The following is a 27,384-nucleotide window of genomic DNA, read 5'->3' on the forward strand; positions in this document are numbered from 1 at the left end:
TCGTTTTTTTTCACAAGTAGAAACTTTGAGTTTTTCACCAAAGGAAGGGTCAGTAGCTATGGGGTTGTTGGTTTCAGGTCTCTGAAAAGTAGGGATCATAGCTGGTAAGTGGGGAAGACGTGTGGAGGAGGATCAAGTGGTTGCTATGGTAAATGGATTCTAAAAATCATTTGCTTTCATAGTTCTCTCCTTGAAGATCCTGGCTTTCTACATAGCAACATCCCCACCCAGCTTGTTTTTAATGAGGACCTCCCCCCCCTCTCTCTCTCTCACACACACACACACGCACACACACACACGCACACACTATAATATATCTATATATAAAGCACAAGAAACTAATACTAGCTATTAAATTGTAACATTTGTTCCTCTAAACTCTAAAGTTATTCTGAGGTGTTTACTGTGTTGGCTTTTAGATAATATGTTTTTTTTTTTTAATTTTCTTGATGGTACCAAGGATGGATAATATGGTCTAAACAAAAAAAAAAAATAGTAGCGACAATCTGTTTGATGTACACAAGACTAGGAAAGAATAATTCCAATGAAAATATGCCGTGTTTTTCCTCATCTCATGGCAACTGAAGGTTTATCTCCTAGCCTCTTGTGTCTTTACCCACCCCAAATCACGTGCTTCCATTCGACTGCAATTGTATTGCACATTTGCTGCTAGAAATGGGGTGTGACTTTGATAGGACTTGGGGATCAGCATCAGTGGCTGGTCGTCTCAGTGTCCTTGCCTCCCCGAGTGCTGAGGTGTGCTGGCAGAGACGGGCAGAGCAGTGCCAGCCTTCTGTACTCAGGAGACAGTGAACGGCATGTCAAGGCTGGAGTTCCTGGAGTGGTAGACATGGAATTCATTGTTTTATGGCCCTTAAGATCAGACACAGATGTGATGTCATCACATAAACATATGATTCTGTTTGGCGGCTTAGGCAGGAAGATGGAGAGTTCAAGAGCAACTCAGCCTATGTGACACTCCATGTCTCAAAAACACAAACAAACAAACAAACAGCCAGATTTCCTCCTCCTCCTCCTCCTCCTCCTCCTCCTCCTCCTCCTCCTCCTCCTCCTCCAGTCCCCTCCTGTTTGAAAAAGATATTAGAGTTCTTTGTACCCCCCTTTTTTGGTGTGAGCCTTATGCTTATAAATATGACAGCTCTAGACATTCTCTTTTCTGGATTTCTCAGTCAAATCTACATCGCAAAATCAATCATGTTCCTGTATGTAGCTCTAATTCATTAACTCTTTCTGCAACTCCTCATGTATGTCCCTAAGGAGGGGCACCTAGTCTGCCCCATATTTCTATTTGCGCAAACAATTCTGCAAAGGATATCTTTGCACATCTTGCTTTATAGATTGGAGAGACAGTTTTCTGGGCTCTATGTCCAGGAGTGGAGTTGCTAGGTAGTAGGATACATGTACACTATACTTGGTTTCACTAATTAGTGGCTCTGATTTAATGTCATCTTACCGAGTGCCTCATGGGCCCAGCATGGTCCTAGGTGCCTGGGAAGCAGGAGATGGATACTTATGCTGATTCCTTCCACAGGGCGCAAGTGCATGAAACAAATATGTCAGGTGCTGCTGTGGAGAACACATAGGTGAGAAGGCAGACAAGGAAGGAAACAGAAGTCAGGCTAAGGGAGGGCTGGAAATGTACACAAAATGTTTAGGGAAGTTGGACAAGGCAAGGAAGGAACTGGGGTGTGAACCACCTAGACTATTGTCGGGGGGGGGGGCGGGGGAAGCTGGTCCAAATCTGGGATTAGAAAGTACCCAGGTCCTGGAGTTTTGACAGTTTGTATTTTAAGTAATCAGAACTATGCATTTAATAATTTGTCAAAGTACATTTGACCTTTTCAGACAGACATCTTACCATTGGTTAATTAAAACATTAGTTAGTCTTGATTCTTTCCCTAAGATGTCAAATCTTCTCAAGTAACTGAACTCAACTAATCTAGACTTTCAGGACTCTTTGACAGTGACCATCTAGGATGAAAAGCAGTCCCAGGATCAGGCTCAACAATTCAGAGTAGGGATTTGGCTCAAACAAGGAGGAGGAGGAGGGGGAGTAGGAGGAGCAGACTTCCAAAATGTCCGAGTTCAGAAACATTCATCCTGTCCCATCTATTCTTGCCTATGGCTTCTACTTGTGGGAATTAGGGAGCCAGGCCAAAATCCTGAACGGTCAAAGAAGAATTCCAATGTGGTTAGGATAGACTAGGCCTGGCATGGTTTGAAACAGAAGGGCCTTTGTCATTCCCAAGGGCAGCCCCCTGCTGTTGACGTGTCTTTCCAGGCTCCTGGCTTGAACCTGGGTCACATGCTCGGTGGGCAGGAATATGCTTCCTGTGCACTGCCCTGCTTGGTGACCTTTTCTTTTCTACAAGCAATCAGTCCTACAGTTGCGTTTTTCCTGTGTGTGTATGTGTAGTGTGTATGTGTTTATATGTGTATACGGTATACATGTGAGTGTGTGTGTACATGTGTGTAGTGTATGTGTGTGTAGTATGTTTGTGTGTGTATGTATAGTGTACATGTGTGTGTATGCTGTCTATGTGTGTATATGCATAGTGTATATATGGGTGCATGTATGTTTGGTGTATATATGAGTGGACATGTATGTCTAGTGTAGTATGTATGTGTGCCTAGTGATATGCATGTATACATATGTGTGTCAATACCAGAGATTAGTGTCAGGGTGGCTTCCTCTATTGTGTTTTGAGACAGGGCTTTGTCACTTAACCTAGGGCTCACTATTTTAGCTAGTGAGTCCCTGGACCTCACCTTTATCCACCCTCCCTGAACTGGGCTTACACATGTATGCCATCACACTCAGGTAACTCATGCTAGCAAAAGCAGCATTTTACCCAGTAAGCTGTCTCTCTGGCCCTAAGAGATGTAGTCTCAACACAACCAAGCTGAGGTGCTTAGGACAGTTTTTTCATCCCTCTGGGAGAGCATGGAGTGTCAAGGTGAATCTGGATCCCCAGGAACATAGACCACATAAGCTGGCAGGAAGGCCAGGGTTCAAATCCCAGCATCCACTCCCTCTGCTCCAACCTTCTCATCTCTAACCAGGCTGTCCACCGGGTTGCTGGGGTGCCACATGAGTGGTCAGGGTGACCCACTTGTTCAGTGCTGGGCACAAGTTTGTGCTCACTGACAGATGGGTGACCTCTAGGTGAACGCTTAGGACAGTTTGGAGTGGGTTCTAGCTGTGTGACCTCCACCCTGGTGGATCTTAACTGAAGGCGGTAAGTAGACATCTTGGGCACTTAGCCTGCTAAGTCCTTGACCGCTAAGAACCAAATTGATTGTATTTTCTCTGAAATGTTCAGTGCTGTAAAGTTTCCAGATGATGTTCAGGGTTTTTGTCTCTGACCTGTGTAATTGATGTTTGATGTGCTCTTGGGCGTTTTAAAAATCAAGGAATGTTTTCTGGAGCTTTTGGAGTTGATTTTGCTGGCCGTGGATTTTAGATCAGCTACTCTGTAGAAAACAGTTGGACTCATGTCATTTCAAGCTAGACCTTTTAGTAGCATGTGAGCTTTGGAGCATGCGTATGGCAGGATAGTGTCCTTTATCTACAGACAGTATGGTGTATAGTATAGTGATCCTCCCCCCCCCCGCCACCGGACTGCTTTCTCTTGTAATTAATTGTCTGCCACACAAATCACACTCAAGTGGTAGTTTTTGTTAGACTGATTATAGGGCCCATCTTAATCACAGGATGAATATTAACTGTGATTCATCCTGTGAGGCAGGAAAGGGGTAGAATGTAGCTCCTCACCTGTGTCAAGTTTTCAGTCACCCCAAGCTTTCTTGTGTTCTACAATGATTAAATACATACCCTGATACTATTCACAGAGAAATCTTTCATTTTTCAACCATAAGAAAGTAACAGGAAAAAGAGAACATTTTAGTGTTAATAAAACCACAAGGTATGTAAATTATTTGCTAAGCTATTATTCTCTGCAGTATATTTTAAAATGCCAGTTGCCATGAAATGAAGCTGAAAGATTGTGGTGTTAACATATTTAAAATATGTTCATAATAGTTAATTCAATGATCTTGGACTTAAGAGACAAGAAAAACTACAATGATTGTCACTTTCTACCATTATCAAACCTCACGAGAGTGCTTGCTTTGGGAATAACAGACCTCAGCCATAGAAATTATAATCCATAGTCTCCATCTTTTGACTGTAAAAGATGCTAACCATGTTTCTCTCCACTTAGGTACCATCTACATTTACACCATTTGCCGAAAACTGATGCTCATAGGGCTTGCTGCCCAGGTATGAAATGAGATGTAGCACTTCTCTCTCTCTTACGGTTTTCTCTACCACACACTGAATGCTGAGTCGAGCAAAGAGTATTTGGGAAATTATTCAAAGTTTAGTGACTATATGTGATAGAATATATTGGTCTTGATTTTAATAGTAGTCCAATAAAGTGAGGGCCATAAAGAATCAATGTGAAGAGTGGGAATTATTAACATTGACAGGCATATTCTAGAATCTCCATGTGCCAGAACCACATTTATCACACTTTATACTTATCCATCTGGTTACTAGGAAAGGGGACTATCCTTCCTGACTGGCCCAGGACGTTCCCGTTTATGCTGTTTGTCCCATAGTAATCATGAAGGCTGGCCTTTGTCACTCCGGAAAGTGTCTTGGTTTGTGGGATAAACTGTTTATAATATGGAGTTCTGGGACTCTTTACTTATGACTCACATGCTATTTGATTGAACAAACACCCAAACTCTCTAACTTCTTCAGCTGAAGGCAAGGGGACTCTTATATTATTATTATTATTATTATTATTATTATTATTATTATCATTGTATGCACATACGGAATGTGTTTATGTGTGTGTGCAAATACATGTATACATGCAGGCCATTGGACTGTTTGGGTATCCCTCTTAGGAATGCTGTTTACCCCCTTTGAGACAGTGGCCTAGAGTTCACCGTTAGAATAGACTAGCTGGCCAGCCTGCCTCAGGGATTCCGCTGTCTGCATCTCACTGGTGTTAAGATAACACACATGTACTGTCATATCTGGCATTTCCCCAAGGGTTCTAGGGACTCAAACTCATGTACTCACACTCACGAGGCAAGCTCTTCACGGACAACCATCTACTAAGCTAGGGGACTTGATCTTCTAACGTCCTCACTTACAAGGAGACTCCCTGATCAGCTTTAGCACAAAGAAGCTGACCACATGTCTATTGATTTCCCCACAATGTTGGTAGCACTGTTGTTGGCAGAAGACGTATTTGTTTTCTGTATTCATTTCCCAGGCATTGAAATGTTGGCCAGGAAGGGCAGCTATACTCCCTCTGAGACCCTGATGGGGTTGCTGTTGGAGTGTGAAACATTGCTTGCTTCCTTCTGAAAGCTTACTCAGGGTTCAATGCTCTGGAAAGACAGTTTTTGCCATGTCTTTCATCAAAACCAGACATGTATCTTAGAGCTCACAACACTTAAAACATACAAACTTAAGGCACAATATTCGCATGCTCAATGGGTAACATTAACTGTATGTTCACCTTCTGTTTTGTTCCTCAAATAAAAAAACTATTATTAATAATAACTGGAAGAAATTGGGGGCCAGCATTTTGAGTATGGAGTAAATGGAAGCAAGAGTATCCCACATTTAACAACAAGTGGTTCTGCAGACTCTACCATCGATGCTGCTTTCAGTTCCAGAGGAGATCCTAAAAACGAATTTGCATCTTTGTGTTGCACTTGCTGTGTTAACAAACACTGCTTCACAGAGCCATCGTGGCTTAGTCTGCTATGGTGTCTGCTAGCCAGAACTCTGAAGGGCATAGCTGTGTGTGTCAACATTTGGTTGCTAGTGCTTGCACTCGCTAGCATTAAGAGAATTTTAAATGAACGTGATAGCTATTTTGAAATAATTTATTTATAGTCTTTGCCAAACATCTCTTCTCCCCCCTCATGCCACTTGAGTTTGTCTCTGAGAAAGTATGTCATGAAAGAGGACAGTTGAATTGTCCCAAACCCGTGGGAGGCAGGCAGGAATTTGGGGGGTCCCAAACCCGTGGGAGGCAGGCAGGAATTTGGGGGTCCCCGACCCATGGGAAGTAGGCAGGAATTTGGGGTTACACAGCTGGCACTGAAGACCAGTTGAATTTTTCCCATTTGTTCAGTATGGCAAGCTTGACGGAAATTAGTAATTTTTTACCCAGAAATTCCCAAACATTCACATCATAAATTGATTGCTGATCTGAGGCTACACACCGATAACACCATTTAATGGAAATAAGCCCTGTAGATCCCACCACATACAAAGCCTACAGGCTTTAGGGAATTTTGATCCCATAGATCTTGTCTGTGTTTTTAAAATTAACATTTGTTTGGGTGCAAGTGCACATGTGCACACAGATGTGTGTGGTATGTGGTGTCTGTGCATGTGTGTATGTGCGTGCGTGCGTGCGTGCGTGCGTGTGTGTGTGTGTGTGTGTGTGTGTGTGTGTAGACCAGAAGCTGATGTCAGGTGCAATTCTCAGTTGTTGACAGCAGCTCTCACAGAATCATCACAGTTTGACTAACCTGCCTGGCCAGTGAACTCCAGTCTGTCTCTCACTTCCTCCAGTGCTGGAGTTAAAGACACATGAATGGTTTTCACATGGATGCTGGGGACTAAACTCAGGTCATTATGCTTGCATGGCATTTTACCAAAAGAACAAGTCCCCAAGTTCAAGTCTGTAATTGCATAAGACAGAAGTAGACCTGGGCTTCTCTAGCTATTCTTGGTTGACATAAGCTCCCAGTTCTGTAGAACCCAGGCATTATGGCTGCCCTTGACTGTTGCTGCCTCCTTGCTATATTCTGGGTGCTGTGGAAGGGCTTTGCATGCATAGCAATACGCTCCATAGTCTTTTGAGGTAGACATCATCAGTACCACCACCACTAGGTGATGGCATCACCGCAATTATTGCCATTATCACTGTCTGGACAAGAGCTCACCACCACGTACCATGTAAACTGCTAAGTACTTTTCATGAATCTTTTCACTTAATCCTCATGCCAACATTTTAAGGAGGGCACTGTTTTCACTCAACTTGCAGATGGGAATACAGAAGCTGAGAAAACTGAGTTTGCTCACAATTACAGGTATAGTTTGAGGTGTTCTGAGGGCGTTGTCTCCCAGTACCACGGCACAACACCATAAGAAGAATGCCTATTCACTCACTGAATCAGACTCTGTCTGTCCTGCCTATCTTATTCTGGTTTACCTGCTCCCCTGCAGGAGCTGTGTGGGAGGGCAGATACTGTTTTTCCCTGTAAAGAAATACAAAAGACCAAGACTGACTTTTCCTCAGATGGAAACCACTTCATACACTCACCAGTTTATGCTTAAGTAGCACAGGGAATCATCTTTGTGAAACTGCTATTTCTAGCAATCAAGTGACAGAGTTGTTTTGGTTCACAGAATAAATCTAGCATCTTCTGAGGCATTTAAAGCTTTAGTCTGGGACTCAACAAATGTTAAAGAATATGCTATCCCAAGTATAAACTTATGTCTTTTATAGGTATTTCAGCAAAGTATTTGGCTAGCACAGTTATCAAGTTGCTCACTGTTATTACATAAACTTGAAGTCAACCTAGAGATGGTGCCTGACATAAACGGATGATACACAAGGTTACACTGCCATCCTGTGGCCGAACTAATTCATCGTGTGTCTTTTTCCTGCTGACACTTGCATGATGCTTTTGTGGGGCCATAGTTTAGGCTTTTTGAAGTTTTGTTTTTCTGTGAAGAAAATTGTACTTCTGTAGTCCATGTATTTTATTAAGAGAAGTAATTAATTCTAGCCTTTAGGGCTAGGGAAAAATTGCTATAAACCGAGTTCTCTCTCTCTCTCTCTCTCTCTCTCTCTCTCTCTCTCTCTCTCTCTCTCTCTCTCGTGTGTGTGTGTGTGTGTGTGTGTGTGTGTGAAGTGGCTTTTCATCTCCAAACTTGAAAGCAGGTTTTCCAGTGGGGTTGGCACTCTTCTCTCCTTTGTCAAGGCTTTTCTGTGCGCTGGGAAGAATGCTGTGTTTAGCAGTTCAAAGACTTGAATTCCAGCCCCAGTTCAGTTCCTTAGAAGCGGTTTACACTCTAGTCAGATTAAATTAGATTTAACTTAGGGCCCCTCCTGGCAATATACTCTCTTGAGTTTTTCTTTAATTCCAACTCTTAAAGCCAAACCCAAGTACAATGTGAATAACTGTGAGGGGAAACTCTTTTTATTTTGAAACGTGACATTCCTCATTGCACAAGTCCTGAGGGATTTTGCAAAGGCATGCTGATTTGGAGACAGTATTTGCGCATAGTTTCTATCCATATTCTCTGAACCACAATCATCAAAAATAGGGTTGGTGGGGAGCGAGCAGTGGGTGTGAGAAAACAGGAGAGTTAGGAAGCTCTGGCGATGCTGGCAAAGTCAATAAACAACTGTGGCGGTGACAAAAAGCATCACCAAGGAAACATGGGACCGACTTGACAATGGCAAATCGTCAGAACTGGATCTTCTCACTGTGGTCACCCGCACACCCCAGAGCAAAGCCTCTGAACACCACCCAGCAGGATGAGGGAGATGGAGTTTAGTGAGGTCTACAGAGACTTGGGATAGACGGAAACATAGGCTGCCTGGGTATTCTCAGGTCCATGGAGGGCTGTGTTTGGAAATGAGTTTTGAATTGTTTTATACTTTTTCTAGAAGATCTAACCAGGACTAAGTGCTGGGAGCATATAAAGATAGATTTTAGTTTAGGTTATGAAATGGTTGTTGTTATTTTTTTATGTTGAAAATTGCCCTAGCTGGATGTTGGTGGCTCACGCCTGTAATCCCATCACTTGGGAGACAGAGGCAGGTGGACCTCTGTGAGTTCGAGGCCCCAGCCTGGTCTACAGAGCAGGTTCCAGGACAGCCTTCAAACAATACAGAGAAACCCTGTCTAGAAAAAAAAAAACAAAAGAAAAGAAAAAAATTGCCCTATGCTGCCATGGTGTGTTTCTTGTTACTGGGGCAGGAACTCACTTGGTAGGGGGAGGATGTGGGGTGTCTAGTGTTGTTATCGGTGATGTTGATGGGCAGAAGCTAGAGGGGCTTCTAGCCCTCCGGTTTCTATGATTGCCTGGGGGATTTCCATAGGCAGTCAGTGAGCTGCCACTTTAGTGAAGGTCTGTTTACTAGTCAACAAGTGCTTATTGTGTGTCTACTACTTGCCAGGTAAAGTGGGGTCACGGTGATGAGGAAGACCCAGGAGCTCCCTAACCTAGTGACAGGAGCTTGGCTTCTTGCCCATGAAGGGCTAGCAAATGCTTGCACATTGCTGTTAAATTTTCGTCTGCATTCAATAGTTCTTTCTCCTTTGGAGTTGAAGCAATGCAGACCTGGAAAGTTCTGCTCTTTGCTCTTCTGAAGATGGCAGTGGTGTTTGGCTGTCACCACTGTCATTCTCATTTTTTTATATTTAAATTTTTTATTATTATTTATTTTTAAGTTTAAATTTAGATTAGAAACAAGGTTGCTTCAGAAGTCAGTTCCAGGTCCCTCTCCCTTTCCCTCCCCTCCTCCCGTGCCCTCCCCCCCAGCCCCCCCATTATCCCCTCATTTCCCCAGGGAGGGTGAGGCCCTCCATAGTCTGTCATTTCATCCAGGGCAGGGCCTAGACCCTCCCCCCAAGAGTTCAGGGTGAGAGTGCATCTCTCATTGTTGGATGGGAGTCCAAAGTCCGTGTGTATACTCGGGATGAGTACTGATCTACTGCCCAAGGCTCAATAGATTACCTAGGCCTCCTCACTGTCACCCACATTCAGGGGGTCTTGATCAGTCCCATGCTGGATTCCCAGGCTGATGCCTGGGATTCAAAAGTTAACTTTTGTCAGGTCAGCTGTTTCTGGGGATTAAACCAGCCAGTCTTAATCCCTTTGGTCATCAGTCCTCCCTCTCTGTTACTGGCTATCTTGAGTTCAGCTCAGTGCTTAGTCATGGGAGTGTGCCTCTTCTTCGATCAGCCACTAAATGAAGTTTCTGTTTCCCAGACTCTCTGGCCATAGGATTGTAGGCTGGCACTCCCCAGATCTATGTCTAAAATCCATATATGAGAGAGTACATGCCATGTTTCTCTTTTTGTGACTGGGTTACCTCACTCAGGATGGTTTCTTCTAGTGTCATCCATTTGCCTGCGAATCTCATGATTCCATTATTTTTTTCTGCTGAATAGTACTCCATTGTGTAGATGTACCACATTTTCTCTATCCACTCTTCGGGTGAGGGACATCTAGGTTGCTTCCAAGTTCTGGCTATTACAAATAAAGCTGCTATGAACATAGTGGAACAGACATCTTTGTTGTATGAATGGGCATCTTTTGGATATATGCCTAAGAGTGGAGTTGCTGGGTCTTGTGGTAGGTTTATTCCCATTTTTCTGAGGAATCTCCATACTGATTTCCAAAGTGGCTTAACCAGTTGGCACTCCCACCAGCAATGGAGGAGTGTCCCCCTTTCACCACATCCTCTCCAGCATAAATTGTCATTGGTGTTTTTGATTTTAGCCATTCTGACAGGGGTGAGATGGTATCTCAGAGTTGTTTTGATTTGCATTTCCCGGATGGCTAAGGATGTTGAGCACTTTCTCAAGTGCCTCTTGGCCATTTTAGACTCCTCTATTGAAAACTCTCTATTTAGTTCTGCAGCCCACTTTTTAATAGGGTCCTTTGGTGTTTTGGAGACTTGCTTCTTGAGTTCTTTGTAAATTTTGGAGATCAACCCTCTGTCAGATGTGGGATTAGTGAATATTTTTTCCCGTTCTGTGGGCTGCCTTTTTGTCTTTCTGACTGTGTCCTTTGCCTTACAGACGCTTCTCAGTTTCAGGAGGTCCCATTTATTAATTGTTGATCTCACTGTCTGTGCTACTGGTGTTATGTTCAGGAAGCTGTCTCCTGTACCAATTCGTTCAAGGGTACCACCCACTTTCTCTTCTAAGAGGTTCAGTGTGGCTGGATTTATGTTGAGGTCTTTGATCCATTTGGACTTAAGTTTTGTGCATGGCGATAAACATGGATCGATCCGCATTCTTCTACATGCCAGTCTCCAATTATGCCAGCACCATTTGTTGAAGATCCGTTCTTTATTCCATTGTATATTTTTAGCTTCTTTGTCAAAGATCAGATGTTTGTACATGTGTGGGTTAATACCCGGGTTTTCAATTCGATTCCATTGGTCTACCTGTCTATTTTTGTGCCAATACCAAGCTGTTTTCAGGACTATAGCTCTGTAATAGAGCTTGAGGTCAGAGATGGTGATGCCTCCGGACATTGCCTTGTTGAACAGGGTTGTTTTGGCTATCCTGGGTCTTTTGTTTTTCCATACAAAATTGATTATTGTTCTTTCAAGGTCTGTGAAGAATTGTGCTGGGATTTTAATGGGGATTGCATTGAATCTGTAGATTGCTTTTGGCAGGATTGCCATTTTTACTACATTGATCCTTCCTATCCAAGGGCATGGGAGATCTTTCCATTTTCTGAGGGCTTCTTTAATTTCTTTCTTTAAATATTCAAAGTTCTTGTGATACAGGTCTTTCACTTGTTTGGTTAGCGCTACCCCAAGGTATTTTATGTTGTTTGTGGCAATTGAAAAGGGTGATGTTTCTCTGATTTCTTTCTCAGCCCTTTTACCATTTGTATATAATAGGGCTACTGATTTTCTTGAGTTGATCTTGTAGCCTGCCACTTTGCTGAAAGTGTTAATCAGCTGTAAGAGTTCCCTGGTAGAGTTCTTTGGGTCATTGATGTAAACTATCATATCATCTGCAAACAGTGAAAATTTGACCTCTTCCTTCCCAATTTGTATCCCCTTGATCCCCCTTTGTTGTCGTATGGCAATGGCTAGAACTTCAAGTACCATGTTGAAAAGGTATGGAGAGAGTGGACAGCCTTGTCTTGTTCCTGATTTTAGAGGAATTGCGTTGTTTCTGTCCATTTAGTTTGATGTTGGCTGTTGGTTTACTGTATATAGCTTTTATTATGTTTAAGTACGTCCCTGTTATCCCAGATCTCTCCAATACCTTCATCATGAAGAGGTATTGGATTTTGTCAAAGGCTTTTTCAGCATCTAGTGAGATGATCATGTGATTTTTGTTTTTCAGCTTGTTTATATGGTGGATTACATTGATGGATTTTCGTATGTTGAACCATCCCTGCATCCCTGGGATGAAGCCTACTTGATCATGGTGAATGATTGTTTTGATGTGTTCTTGGATCCAATTTGCCAGTAATTTATTGAGTATTTTTGCATCAATGTTCATGAGGGATAGTGGTCTGAAGTTCTCTTTCTTAGTTGTGTCTTTGTGTGGCTTGGGGAATCAAGGTTATTGAAGCCTCATAGAAAGAGTTTGGCAAAGACCCTTCTGCTTCTATTGTGTGGAATACTTTGAGAATAATTGGTATAAGCTGTTCTTTGAATTTCTGGTAGAATTCTGCACTGAGGCCATCTGGACCTGGACTTTTTTGGTTGGGAGACTTTTGATGACTGCTTCTATTTCCATAGGGGTTATAGGTCTATTTAAATTGCTTATCTGTTCTTGATTTAGTTTTGGCAAGTGATAGCTATCCAGGAAGTCATCCATTTACTTTAAATTTTCAAATTTTGTGGAGTACAGGTTTTCAAAGTATGACCTGATGATTCTCTGGATTTCCTCAGAGTCCGTTGTTATGTCCCCCTTTTCATTTCTGATTTTGTTAATTTGCATGTTCACTCTCTGCTGTTTGGTAAATTTGGACAAACGTTTGTCTATCTTGTTGATTTTCTCAAAGAACCAACTCTTAGTTGCATTGATTCTTTGTATTGTTTTCCTAGTTTCTACTTTATTGATTTCAGCCCTCAATTTGATTATTTCCTGGCATCTACTCCTCCTGGGGGAGTTTGCTTCTTTGTGTTCTAGAGTTTTCAGCTGTGCTGTTAATTCTCTAGTATAACTATTCTTCAGTTTCTTCATGTGGGCACTTAGTGCTATGAACTTCACCCGTAGCACTGCTTTCAAAGTGTCCCATAGGTTTGGGTATGTTGTGTCTTCATTCTCATTGAATTCTAGGAAGTCTTTAATTTATTTTTTTTATTTCTTCTTTGACCCAGGAATGTTGCAGTTGTGCATTATTCAATTTCCATGAGTTTGTAGGTTTTCTGCAATTTGTGTTGTTGTTGAATTCTAATTTTAAAGCATGATGGTCTGATAAGATGTATGGAGTTATTCCAATTTTTTAGTAGCTGCTGAGGTTTGATACGTTGCCAAGTATGTGCTCGATTTTTGAGACGGTTCCATGTGGTGGTGAGAAGAAGGTATATTCTTTTTTATGTGGATGAAATCTTCCATAGATGTCTGTTAATCCCAGTTGGGTCATTACTTCTATTAGACCCTTTGCTTCTTTGTTGAGTTTCTGTCTGGTATTCCTGTCCAGTGGTGAGAGTGGGGTGTTGAAATCTCCCACTATAAATGTGTGGGGCTTTATATGTGTTTTAAGTTTTAGTAATGTTTCTTTTACGGATGTGGATGCCTTAATATTTGGGTCATAGATGTTCAGGATAGACACTTCATCTTGGTGGATTTCACCTGTGATGAGTATGTAATGACCTCCTTCATCTCTTTTGATTGATTTAATTTTAAAGTCTAGTTTGTTAGATATTAGCATTGCTACCCCTGCTTGTTTCTTGAGTCCATTTGATTGGAAGATTTTTTTCCCCAACCTTTAACTCTCAGGTAATATCTGTCTTTGAGGGTGAGGTGTGTTTCTTGTATGCAGCAGAAAGAAGGGTTCTGTCTTCGAATACATTCTGCTAGCCTGTGTCTTTTTATGGGTGAGTTAAGGCCATTAATGTTGAGGGATATTAATGACCACTGATTTCTCATTCTTCCTTGATTTGCAATGGTTGTTTTTGGTGGAATTATGTGTGGAATTTCACCCCTTGGTTCTTTTGCCTGTTGGTAGAGAGGGATTCTCTAATGCCTATGTTTTTCTGGTTGTAGTTAACTTCCTTGGGTTGGAGTTTTCCTTCCAAAACTTTCTGTAGGGCTGGGTTAGTGGATACGTATTGCTTGAATCTAGTTTTGTTATGGAATATCTTGTTTTCTCCATCTATAGTGATAGAGAGCTTTGCCGGTTATAGTAGTCTGGGCTGGCATCCATGGTCTCTTAGTGTTGGTAGAATATCTATCCAGGACCTTCTGGCTTTCAGAGTTTCCTTGGAGAAGTCAGGTGTGATTCTGATAGGTCTGCCTTTATATGTTACTTGGCCTTTTTCCTTAGCTGCTCTTAATATTCTTTCTTTATTCTGTATATTTGGGGTCTTGATTATTATGTGGTGAAGGGACTTTTTTTTGTGGTCCACTCTATTTGGTGTTCTGTAAGCTTCTTGTACCTTCATTGGCATGTCTTTCTTAAGGTTGGGAAAGTTTTCTTCTATGATTTTGTTGAATATGTTTTCTGCCCCTTTGAGGTGGTTTTCTTCTCCTTCTTCTATACCTATTATTCTTAGGTTTGGTCTTTTCATGGTGTCCAATATTTCCTGGATATTTTGTGTTAAGGATTTGTGGGACTTAAGGTTTTCTTTGGTTGATGAATCCATTTCTCCTAGTGTATCTTCAACACTTGAGATTCTCTCTTCCATCTCTTCTATTCTGTTGGTAATGCTTGTATCGGTAGTACCTGACTGTTTGCCCAGCTTTTCTATTTCCTGTCTTTCTTCAGATTGTGTTTTTTTTTATTGTCTCTATTTCAGTTTTCAACTCTTGCAGTGTTTGCATTGTTTCTTGCAATTTTTGGTTTATCTCTTCATCCATTTGTTCCCTTTTATGAATTTTTTGGTTTGTTCTTTCTTCCATTTCTTGCATTTTTTGGTTTGCTTTTTCTTCCGTTTCTTGCATTTTTTGCTTTGTTTCTTCTTCCATTTCCTGCCTTTTTTGGTTTGTTTCTTCTTCCATTTCTTTCATTTTTTGCTTTGTTTTTTCTTCCATTTTTTGCATTTTTTGCTTTGTTTCTTCTTCCATTTCCTGCCTTTTTTGGTATGTTTCTTCTTCCATTTCCTGCCTTTTTGATTTGTTTTTTCTTCCAATTCTTGCATTTTTGGTTTGTTTTTTCTTCCAATTCTTGCATTTTTGGTTTGTTTTTTCTTCCATTTCTTGCATTTTTTGGTTTGTTTTTTCTTCCAATTCTTGCATTTTTGGTTTGTTTTTTCTTCCATTTCTTGCATTTTTTGGTTTGTTTTTTCTTCCAATTCTTGCATTTTTTGGTTTGTTTTTTCTTCCATTTCTTGCATTTTTTGGTTTGTTTTTTCTTCCATTTCTTTGAGGGATTTTCCTATATCCCTTTTTAGGGCCTCTATCATTTTCATGAAAGTGGTTTTAAGGTCGTTCTTTTCTGCTTCATTCGCATTGGAATGTTGGAGTCTTGCTGGTGTGGAGTCTCTAGAATCTGGAGGTGTCATATTTGTTTTTCTGTTGCCGAGTGTGTTTTTGTATTGTCTCTTTCCCATCTCTTCTTCTAGTGGGTGCAGAAAGAGCCCCTTACTGGTCTGGGAACCAGAGTTCCCTTTTGGTGGGTGCTAGCAAGTCCAATAATATGGTGGTTCTTCTATTCCTTGTCCTCATTCTGGTCCTGTGGGTGGAGAAGAAGAACAGGAATCTGGGTTGCTTAGCCTCCCACCTGGTCCCCTGGACTCTTTGCTGGATCCTGTTGTACCTGATCCCGCCGGAACAGCTGCTCCCCTGGTCTCCCTGGCTCTTCTGGTTTCCTGGTCTCGTTGGTGGGAGAGAAGCCCTGGAGTCTCGGGTGTTTGGCTCCCACTGGGATTGGAAGCTCTGTGCAGTTTCCAGGCGATCCCCAGGCACTGGAACACAGGCCCAGAAGCAGGGCCTGTTGTACCTGATGCTGCCTCTGGAACAGCTGCTTCTCTGGACTCCCTGGATCAGCTGTCATTCTCATTTTTGCTATCAAACACCACACAAATCTGGTGGACATGCTCCATGTCCTGAAAGCCACAGGGCCTTTTGGGAAATTTTCCCTTTCCAGGTGGGTCATTGATCCACTGAAGAAATTATTCCTTAGTTACTTAGGCTTACATTCGTACTGGGAGAGAAATTTTGTTCTGTTGTCCAAAGTTGTCATTCCTGAGAATCCAGGATACTTGTCAGTTTTCCTGTGTTCGGTTCTGAGGGCACCATTTCTAGAGCGTGTGCTGGATAGTTTTATATCAACTAGACACAGGCTAAGAGTCATCAGAGACAAGGGAACTTCAGCTGAGAAAATGCTTCCATAAGATGGGCTGTAGGTAAACCTCTAAGGCATTTTCTTAATTAGTGATTGATACGGGAGAGCCCAGGCCATTTTCAGTTGGGCTAATTCTGGGTTAGTGGTCCTGGGTTCCATAAGAAAGCAGGCTGAGCCAGCTGTGGAGAGCATGCCAGTAAGAGGCATCCTCTGTAGCTTCTGCATCAGCTCCTGCCTTCTGGGTTCCGCCCTACTTGAGTTCCTGTCCTGACTCCCTTCAATGATGAACTACAGTGTGGAAGGGTAAGCCTTTCTTCCCCAGTTTCTTTTGGTCATGGTGTCCTATCACAGTAATAGAAACCCTACCTAGGACAATACTGGCAGCGAACACTATGCCTAGAGCAGCATACACACTGATGCTTTCTCCAGAGCCACCAGGCTGGGATTTGTGAAAAGTACCCATAGTGCAGATGAGAAGACTGAGGTCTAGAGAGAGACTGAATTGGGAGTGTGGCCTCAGTTTCTCTTATTTCAGTCTGTTTCTAATGTGCCTTGAAGTCTGCACTGGTACGCCCTTCCCATGTTGCCTGTCCTCCTGACCCAAATAACACACCGATCAGCCAGCGCTTTGAATAGCTTCCTAGACTACAGGTCACACTCAAAGAATGTTGGTGAAAATGAGCCCAGCTCATTGGCCTCTTAAGGAACTATTCTAGAACAATAAAGATACTCTAGAAGAGTGACTTGGAGATTTGGGGCTTTCTCAACTAAAAAACACAGATTCAGGGGATGGGGAGATGAAAGTACTTGCTTTATAAACATGAATACCTGCGTTTTGTTTCCAGAACCCATGTTTGAAAAGAAGCTAGGCACAGCTGCACACCTGTAATCCCTGTGTTGGGGCGGTGGAGACAGGCAGGTCCTAGGTGCTAGCTGGCCAGCCTGTCCAGCTGAGTCAGGGAGGCCTAGGTTCAGTGAGAGACTCGGTCTCAAAAAATAAGATGGAGAGTCATAGAGGAAGACACACAGTGTTGACTTTGGCCTCCATGTGCAAACACCACATGTGCACACACACCACTATAATATGAACATGCCCACACACGTAGAGTTTTCTTTGACTCACTGTTTATGGTAACTTTGATGGGAGTAGCCAGCAGACTGCAGTTACAGTTTAGGCTTTGGCGATTCTAAATAATATCATTACGGCTAGGGTAAGCAATGGGAATCAATTTCATTGTGCTCTCTGCTTCTCTTTCCAGGCCGTAGAATACCTGCTGTGGGCCAGCATGTGCATGGAATCCTCTGTCCCGCTCCTGTCCATCAGGTACCTGACCTGGAGAGCCACTCTGTACACTGCTGTCTGCCAGTGCCACTACGACTGCCAGACTAGCATCCACGGGGAGGTATGTGGCTTTCAGATGGCTTCAGCATTTGAGATACAATGTATCAGATCCTCTCTCCTTTAGATGCCCCCCCCCCCAAGGCAACACACCAGCCAGAGAACTGAAAACCGGCAAAGCTACGAAACTCCCGGTCTAATCTGAAGGCACTTTCCTGGTTATTCTGTTTTGTGACTTTCTCGAACTACTCTGTGCACTTTCTTCTTGGCTGTTGCTCTGTCACCTCGAACCTTCTTTGTTCCTCTTATTCCTTATTCTTTTGTGACCATGATGATGATGATGATGATGTGTGTGTGTGTGTGTGTGTATGTGTGTATATTTGTGTATATGGATGTATGTGTGCGCATGTGTATGTTTATATGCATGTTATGTGCATGTGTATATGTGTGTGTATGTATGCATATGCGTGTATGTGTGTGCAGGCACCACTGTGCACATGTGGAGGTCAGAGGACAACTTTGAGTGTTGGGCCTAGCGTTTTGCTGTGTTTCAGACAGGGTCTCTTGCCTGCTGTTGCCTACTCTAGGCTAGTTGGCCCATGAGCCTGTCTCCACCTCCCATAGTGTCATAGCAACGCTGCCATTACAGATGTGAGCTACTGTGTCTGGCTTGACTTGTTTCTGGGGATCCAAACTCAGATCCTCATGCTTGTGTGCCAAGCCCTCCCACCCCTCTCCCCAGCCCTCTTACTTTCCAGCATCTTCCTTTTCTCGGTTTGTTCTCGGACAGAAACCCCTTCTCTGCTCACTTTGAGGCTCCATTGCATCTGTTATACACTTACCTCGACTCTCTGCTGCCTCCAGCCTTGTTAGTTCTATTTGTTCCCCTCTTTTTTTTTTGGTACATCTTTTAGACTGAGCATTTGACATGTAACAAGCTGGTGGGGACTCCCATTGACTGGCATAGACTCTTAGTATAAACTTAAAAGCATGTCTTCCCTGCTGTACATGGTACTCACCTGTCAGGGAATGGAGCCTCTGTGAAAATTACAAAACTGCACCTGTTTCTTCGGGCCAATGCATCTTTGTCCCAGGATGCTTGCGCAGTCTCGTGAGAGGTATGCTGCTTGGAGTTCAGTGTTCCTTTAGCCCCTGGGCTCGGAGCCCGGTACAAGACACAGCTTTTACAGCTGTGCTCATATCTACTCCTAGTCCGTTCACAACCTGATAGACATAATTTGGCCATTAATGGTTTCTTACATTTGTTTTTTCAAACTGCCTGGATCAATTCTGAAGAGTTTGGTGTTAGCAGTCCCTGGCTAGAGGAGCAGCTGCATTCAAACCGTGCTAGAATAATTTTAAAAGCTCAGGATAGTTCTAGAAACTGCTCACCACATATGCTCGTTTAACTTGAGTGCTCTGAGGGAGGCACAGTTTGTAACACTGTGACTGTTGTGATTGGGGCCAGAACCCTGGAGATTCTAATGTTTTCATTCTTATTGGGATTCTTGCTTACTGGAAAATTTATGCATTCCTTAACTTCAACTGGCCTGGAACTTTTGTTATTAGAAGCTATGAGTAAAATATTTTGAAAAAAATGGCAAAACCAATGACATGAAATTTTGGAAATCTGATGTGCAATCTGTTGCATTCTGGAGCCCCATGTGATGAAACATTTTGCTACTTAACTCTGCTCAAGGGCTTTTCTGAACACTTATTACTGTCTCTAGAGAATCATCAGTGTCCACCAGCTAGCCTGCCTTCTTCCTGCCTCTCCTGCCTGTTCTGCAGTAGTTCCTCTACAATGGGTATTGGAGATCTAAAAATGAATAAGGCCTTTTAGAGACACCACACTGTAGCAGTCAGGATGTGAGCAGTTGAAGAGGTTACATCTCACCTTCTACTAGGAAGGATGAAATTTGAGAAGACCATCTGAGGATGGTGTACATGTGTGCGTGTGTGTATGCGTTCAAGTGTGAGCATGTTTGTAGGCATTGCTAGCGGAGTAGTACTCCATACAAAGGTTCTGTTTAATTCACATTTTTGCTTTCTTCTAAAAATTCTATAATTCATAAAGTTAATGTGTCGGGATGTTTATTAACTTTAGATTTATAGAGCTTAATGGTGCTCATCACAAATGATAGATTGGAGTGCTACTGTGGTATAAGGAGTCAACAGCAGCCAGCAGTTTAATTCAGATTAAATCAAATGCCTCAGACATCAAAACATACCATTTTTATACATTTTTAATCACCGTTCTCCAACTTATTGGGAATTAAATTTGTTTTAATTGCAACATAGGCATTTGCTCGACGTGCATTAGCTAAAATTGATGAGTTAAGGCAACTGGAATTAATGAGTTCCTCCAAGTCTCAGGAAGAATCCCGGAGATATTACAGAGAGGCCACAATAAAGGTATGAAAATTTCATGAAACGGAAGAAGTGTACTGCACAGCACTGTTGACTGAGCGCTCAATCTTTGTGGCCGAGGCATGCGTCCTGTTGCTATTTCATATGATTCTTCTCTTGGAGACAGATGGCCGTGATGATCTTCAAAAGAGGAGTGTTTGAGTCAAGAAGAAAAAACAAAGCTGTGTTTAGACCGAAGATAAGAATTAACGTAAAGGAAGCTCAGAGCGTGAGTCCCCAAGGCCTTCTCTGGAAGGTTTTGCAGTATGCGTGTGCTATTCCTTTGTATCTTTCAAAACTAGTTGTTAATGATTAAACCTGCCCTAGATTTTAGAGGAATGTCTAAATGGAATGTCTTTCCAACTGAGATACAGTCTCACAGCATCCATCTCTCTTTTTTTTTGTGCTCACATTATCCCAGTTTTGCAGCGTTGATGGATGAGAGGCAGAAGGTGAGCTCGGGAAAGGTTTGCATGAAAGTCTCTTGCAAATGGACAGTCCTGAGTGGGTCTGCACAGGCCCTAGCCTTGGACCACTTGGCATTGGCTTTGAGGTTTTCTCATTAGCTTTAGGTTTACCATTGGGACTGCCATGAACTAGACTATATGATTGCACCCCCCCATCTCTGAGATTTAGAAATAATTTCCCATTGGAGTTAGAAACCAGCAGAGTCACCAGGGGGCCTGCTAAGTGGCTGTTCAGGATTAGCCCTGGGAACAATTCTTATGATTTAGACGTTGCTGGCTTCTCAGCTGGAGGGGATGGCAGAGAGCTTAGGAGAGCCATGATGCCCAGCATGGAGGTGGCATATTTCTGAGTATCCTAGCTAGTCCCAAGGCCCCTCCCAACCCCAGCATTAAATACTGTCTTGGGGGAGTGAAAGAGGTGCTCAACCCTTTCCTTCCATCCTCCCGTCCTATCCTCCAGTCCTCCCTTCTTTCTTTTCTCTTCCCTGTTGCCTTTTTGAGCTCAGTGTCCCCTGGGCTCAATTCTCCCTCCCTGAAGCTTTCCCTGATTGTTGGAGAGGGCATCAGCTAGCTCTTCTCTGTGAGGGGCTATGCAGGGACCGGAAATGAAGGCAAGTGGGGGAAGAGGATGAGCAGTTCTGACGGAAGAGCCACAGAATCTCTGAACCTGGAAGGGAGAGCTTGGAAACGCCTGCTGAGGTGCGTTCTCACCTATACCTGAAGCTGTCAGCAGCTCAGGGTCACACGTCTCACGGCACTGGACTTGGGTTTACCTTCCAGTGCTGTCTCACAGTGCCAAGGCCAACTGCTCTCCCCTTAGCGCTTACGCTATTGAGGGACGGCCCCTTTGCCCTTTTAAATTAATAATATTTACAACTATTATCTTAGGCACAGGGCCAGTCCACTGTTACTGGGCATGACTATTTTGACTATTGGTCCCGGAAGCGTATCTACCCAGCTTTAGAATCATGTCCCACACTGCTCAGCGCTCTCCAGCTGCTGAGGCTGCTAGCTTGCCACACTGCAGGCAGTTTCCCATTGAGCTCTCGGAGGACCAACAGTGGGGATCATTGATTTTCCTTTTTTTATAAACCTTTTCTTGTCCCTTGTGGAAACCACATTTAGATATCTGAATCTGTAGGGCTGCCATACTGAGCACCCAGTCAGAAAGTATAGACATTCTTTTAGCAAAATTAAATATATCTTCAGAAAATGTTTATATTTCCAGATAAGATCATATTAAAACTCAGTTATTTGGGGCTACTTTTTAAATATATTTTTTTATTTTTAAATTTAAATTTAAATTAGAAACAAGGTTGCTTCACAAGTCAGTTCCAGGTACCTTTCCATTTCCCTCCCCTCCTCCCATGCCCTCCCACCAAACCCCCCAATATACCCTCATTTCCCCAGGGAGGGTGACGCCCTTCATGGGGGTGTCCATAGTCTGTCATTTCATCCAGGGCAGGGCCTAGACCCTTCCCCAGGAGTTCAGGGTGAGAGTGCATCTCTCATTGTTGGATGGGTGCCCAAAGTCCATTTGTATACTTGGGATAAATACTGATCTACTGCCCAAGGCTCAATAGATTGTCTAGGCCTCCTCACTGACACCCACATTCAGGGGGTCTTGATCAGTCCCATGCTGGATTCCCAGGCATCAGTCTGCGATTCAAGAACTAACCCTTGTCAGGTCAGCTGTTTCTGGGGGTTAAACCAGCCCAGTCTTAGCCCCTTTGGGGCTACTTTTTAAGAAAATCTTTTTTTTTCTTTTTTTTAAAGACAGGGTCTTACTTTATAGCCTAGGGTTGTCTAGAATTCACTGTATAGCCCAGGCTGACTATTCTTTTCACCAATTAGAGGAAGACATCATCTCATTTATGATACTTCTAATTATTGAAAACACTTATTATAGTATTTATATATATTTTATTTATTTGTTTATTTTTAAATATATTTTTAAAGCACTGTTTTAACCTCTAGCACAAATCTTTGGAGAAGCCCTCACCTCTGTTGGTGGAGAGAGGGCAAGGCATGGACTTCAACTTTTTTTGAGGGTTTTAAGGTATGGTGGGTCTGCGGAATCAAAGACATAAAAGCTATGGGTAGGGAAGCTAGTACCGGGAAAACATGACTTGAGGCAGCTTTATCCCATTTCTGTCTGTCTGTCTGTCTGTCTGTCTGTCTTTCTTTCTTTCTTTCTTTCTTTCTTTCTTTCTTTCTTTCTCTCTTTCTTTCTTTCTAACTTTGCCCCTACAACAAGAAGAATTAGAATTAAGCAAGGGGATCGTGGAATGTGGCTGGCATTTTCCAGCCAGACATCAGTTCTGGAAATGCCTTATTGGCAACCTGTGCGAAGGAGGGTGGCCGGGAGTCTCGAGACTTATACAGTCACTTTGCTCTTGGTATCTAGCCAATCAAGCAGTCCATAGCATTAACCATTATACCCCTAGTTATTGACACCAACAGTGTTTCAGACTTGAGTTTAGGACATTCTGCAGTGAGAATTTCCTGCAGCGTTTATCAACCCTCTCTGACCTAAGCCCACAGATTTTCTGGACATTTGGCATCCCCAAGTGATTGTCAGGCCAACAAAGTTCAAGTTTCAGCTCCCTGTGGCTGTCAGCAAGTTGCTACCAAGCATGTGGAGACAATGCTACCTTGAAAAATGACCACAGCAAATAGTTTTTCTATACTGCCTTGGAAACACCGGCACATAAGAAACAGCAGAATCGTTGGTGTCGCGACTTATTTAAACAGAGTCTGTAGTGAAGCAGGTAGCAGCTTTGGTTTTCTTTCATGTCTAGATGGTGTGGCCACGGACGGTCACAGAGCGGCTGCTGGATGAGCTATTTGATAGCACCTCGTCCCGGTTCTTGGCTGTCTTGGAAGCTCTTTCTGACTCAAGCAGGCGAATCCTGCAAACTGGACCTCTGGCTACTGATGAAGTGGAGCTTCGTGATGTAGTCTCAGAACTGTTTATGGCCGGAAAAGAACTTTTGATAAGTAAATAAAGTGTTAATGTTTTATAGCAGACACTGATAACAAATACCTTTAGCATGATGGCCCATACATGAAAAATTAGTATCAAATTTACACATTGATCTCGAATCCAGTGACCATGCTATAAAGAATTCATTTGTAGCTTTTTTTTTATTTTCTAACATATATAATCATGTTTGAGTAATGACAATTACATTTCTTTCTCTTTAGGCTTTAATTTCTTAATGCCCCCTTCATTTCCTGATTTATTACACTGACTGGAAACACCAGAATCACATGCTGATGTCTGAGTTGTCACAATTTGACCATAGATGGGAAACTGTCAGCATTTTACCGTTAGTTCAGACATTTACTAAAGGGCTTTATAGATGTGGGGGTTTTGTTTTTGGGTTTTTTATATTGTTATTCAGGTGAAGTAAGTTTCTTTATTTCTATTTTTTTCCATTCATGGGGATTGTTCATACCCATTCATAGTGTGAGTGTGTGTGTCTTATAATGCTTTATCTAGGCTTTTTTTTTACCCTACAGGTCTCTCCATCAATAACTCTTTTTTTTTTCTTTTTGAGTCAGTGTCACTGATTTTGTTAGCCTGACTGGCCAGCAGGCCCCAGGGATCCTCCTGTCTCTGCTTCCTTAGCCTGGATTACAGCATGTCGCCGTGCCTGGCATTTTATCCTGGTAAACTAAAGTCGTTCTCATGTGCGCATGGCAAGGACTCTGCTGACTCAGCCGTCTTTCCGGCCCCTCTTTCCTCTCTCTTCATGTATCTATTGTGACAGAAATTGTTAATTTATTTTTACTTTATGTTCTGAGTCTTTTGCCTGCATTTATGTCTGTGCACCACTTGTATGCTTGGTGCTGGTGGAGGCCAGAAGACGGTGTCCGTCCCCCTGGAACTAGAATCCCTGATGGCTGTAACCCATTGTATGGGGACTGGGAGTCAAGCCTGATTCCTCCAGAAGAGCAGCCTGTACTGCTAACTTCTGAGCCGTCTCTCCAGACCCCAGAGAGTCTTCAATTTAATGAAGTCCAGTTTGCCAATGCATCATTTATGTGAATCCTTTTGTGTCATGTTTAAGAAATCTCTGCCAATGCGTCATTTATGTGAATCCTTTTGTGTCATGTTTAAGAAATCCCTGCCTTCTCCTTGCTCTACATATGCTGCCATGTTTTCTTCCACAGGCTCTGCTGTTTCATTTCTTGATTAAGGTCCACATTCACACTTTTTCTGTTGCTATGGAGTGCACATCACCATTTGTTTATTCATGGGGCAGTCTAGTTGACACAGCACCGTTTTTGAAGACAGCCTCCTTTCCCATGGACTGAGATATCCTCATCATAAACTCTTAGTGTACGTGCATCCTGTTTCCTCACTCAGCAGCATCCTGCTATGAGGCGTCCAGTTGTTGCGCAGCAAATGTCCATGCTTTCTTATTGCTGGACGCCGTTTGTATCACAGTTTGTTTAACTGTTTACTTGTGGAGAGACATTTGGGTTGTCTCCAGTTTGGGGCTATTAGGAATAAAACTGCTATGAATTTTTGAACTTTCATTTGAAAATTATGTACCACTTCTATGGTCTAATTGCTCATTGCTATGATAAGTGTAATTGGTTTTGGAAGAGATTGCTGTCACTCTCTCCAGATTTACTATGCCATTTATCTCCATGTCTTGGACACGGTTTCTATGGGGGAGTTTAATATTAGTTAAGCCTCATCATTTTGGAGATTTTATATTTTTATTTTTCTTATGTTATTGTTATGTTTCATCACACCGAGTCCAGTGATGCAGGAGACATTTTGAGCGCATGTTTTTTTTTTAAACTATCACATTACTTTTCATTTCTTCTCTGTATCTTTCTTTCTTCAAAACAAATGTCAACATTTTTATATTCATCACCAACCTTCCCTTTTATTCCCCTCACTCTTTCTGTTCCTTTTTATTACTTCTGAGAGGTTTCCTCAATGTGAATTTCCAGGTCACTCATTGTGCTTTATTTTTTCTGTTATGGCATTTTGTCCACCAACAGTTCTCGTTTCAGCACTGGTAGACTTCAGATGCAATCTTCAAGTGATCCTCTCTCTAGGGGCCCAGTTCTCACCCTCGTGCTCCCGAGGGCCCCCTCTTCTGAGAGAACACTTGTGCTTAAGTTCTCATTCTCTCTGTTCTATATCTCTGCTTCCTGTGGCCAAGGATGCTTGGGTTGTGGGTTTTCTTTGAAAACACTTGCATGTTTAATTTTCTTTCCCCATGAACAGACCTTCTGTGGGCTTGCAGCAGTCAGCTGATTCTTTTTTCAAGAAGGGGTTCTCTGTGTTGCTGTGAGTGTCCTGGAACTCACTCTGATAACCAGGCTGGCCTCAGACTCATAGAAGATCATCCGCCTCTGCCTCCTGAGTGCTGGGATTAAAGGCATGAGCCACCACCACCTAGCAGTAGCCAACTGATTTGGCTTTAATGTGTACCTAGGAGGAGATGTGAGAAGCCAGATGTTAGCTTGTGTAACTTCAGATTGTGTATCCACCTGAAAGCAGTGAGCCTCTGATCCTACGCTTTAATGAAAACAAGGTCTCATGTCTTCATTTAAAAAGTTCTCAGAGAAATTGGGAGGGGTGGGGCAGACCACGATCAGAATATTTTCTATGAAAAAAAATCTATTTTCAGTTTGAAAAAGTTCTCAAGTGATATCTTAGTTAGGGTTTCTATTGCTGTGAAGAGACACTATGACCATAGCAACTCTTATAAAGGAAAATATTTAATTGAGGCTGGCTTATAGTTTCAGAGGTTTAGTTCTTTATTGTCATAGAGGGAAATCATTGCAGCCCGCAGGCAGACATGGTGCAGGAGAAGTAGGTGAGAGTTCTTCTTCTTGATCTGCAGGCAACAGAAGGAAACTGCGTACCACACTGGGTGTAGCCTGAGCGTATGAGACCTCAAAGTCCACACCACAGTGACATAGTTCCTCAACAAAGCCACATCTATTCCAACAAGGCCATCGCACCTCCTCAAAGTGCCACTCTATGCGCCAAGCATTCAAACACATGAGTCTATAGAGGCCATTCCTATTCAAATGATCACAAGTGAGAATTTCTTTGATCTCATTCACTCAATTCTAAAACTCACCTTGTCTGCACATGCTCTGAACACAGCTTTCGGTGAGACAGAAGGGACATGTTTCCACTTCTTCAGGTCTTCATGAAGTCGAATTCTTCCGCGCAGTCCCTTTATCCTGGGTCCCCTTTCATCTTCTTCCCTGGGTGTCTGTGAGACCGTCATATATGCCAAGAGGATTGCCTATGTTCTTTCCTTCTGCTTATACACCAGGCGGCCTCTCTCCCTGCCATGTTCCTGAAAAGCTCATAGTTGGTCTCCTTTTCCTCAGTGAAGGCTCACCCCTGTTGACTGTCTTTTTGTCACTGGACACTCTCCTTGGCAGTCTTTTCTCTCTCTGCCCTGCCTTATTTGATGACGTTTCTTAGCATAATCATAGCTGTTCCTGCCAACTGCTGTGAATGTAGCTGTTACTGACCCTAAGAGCCACGCCCCCTTCTTTAGGTCTTGTTCCTAATGTCAAGCTGCCTACCAGGCTAATTCACTGTTGCAAATTCTTTATAGTCTACACTCCGCCTCCCCCATCTTAAAAAATATTCATTTATTTTTGTTTTACGCGTATGAGTGTTTTGCCTGAATGTAGTATGTGCACCATGTATGTACCTGGTGCCCTGAGTCCTAATGTTTACAGAAGCCAGATGAAGTCATTGGGTTCCCTGGTACTTGAATTACAGACAATTGAGAGCTGCAACATGGGTGCTGGCAACCAACCTGGGTCCTCTGTGAGAACAACAAGTGCTCTTAACCCCTGGCTGTCTCTCCAGGGTGCCATGT

The 27,384-nt window shown here is 42.7% G+C and overlaps 1 protein-coding gene across 1 annotated transcript in view; it reads left to right on the top strand.

Moving 5' to 3' along the window:
* The window catches only part of Cfap54 (cilia and flagella associated protein 54), a 290,811-nt gene that overhangs the window by 14,841 nt on the left and 248,586 nt on the right, over positions 1 to 27,384 (top strand). Inside the window, exons 5-9 of the mRNA XM_040755053.1 lie at positions 4,245 to 4,303; positions 17,548 to 17,691; positions 19,929 to 20,042; positions 20,164 to 20,265; positions 23,305 to 23,503. Coding sequence (XP_040610987.1) covers positions 4,245 to 4,303; positions 17,548 to 17,691; positions 19,929 to 20,042; positions 20,164 to 20,265; positions 23,305 to 23,503 — 618 coding nt within the window. The remainder of the gene's footprint in view (positions 1 to 4,244; positions 4,304 to 17,547; positions 17,692 to 19,928; positions 20,043 to 20,163; positions 20,266 to 23,304; positions 23,504 to 27,384) is intronic.

Source organism: Mesocricetus auratus, unplaced genomic scaffold (assembly GCF_017639785.1).
Source record: "Mesocricetus auratus isolate SY011 unplaced genomic scaffold, BCM_Maur_2.0 Super-Scaffold_100011, whole genome shotgun sequence".
NCBI classification, from domain to species: Eukaryota; Metazoa; Chordata; class Mammalia; order Rodentia; family Cricetidae; genus Mesocricetus; species Mesocricetus auratus.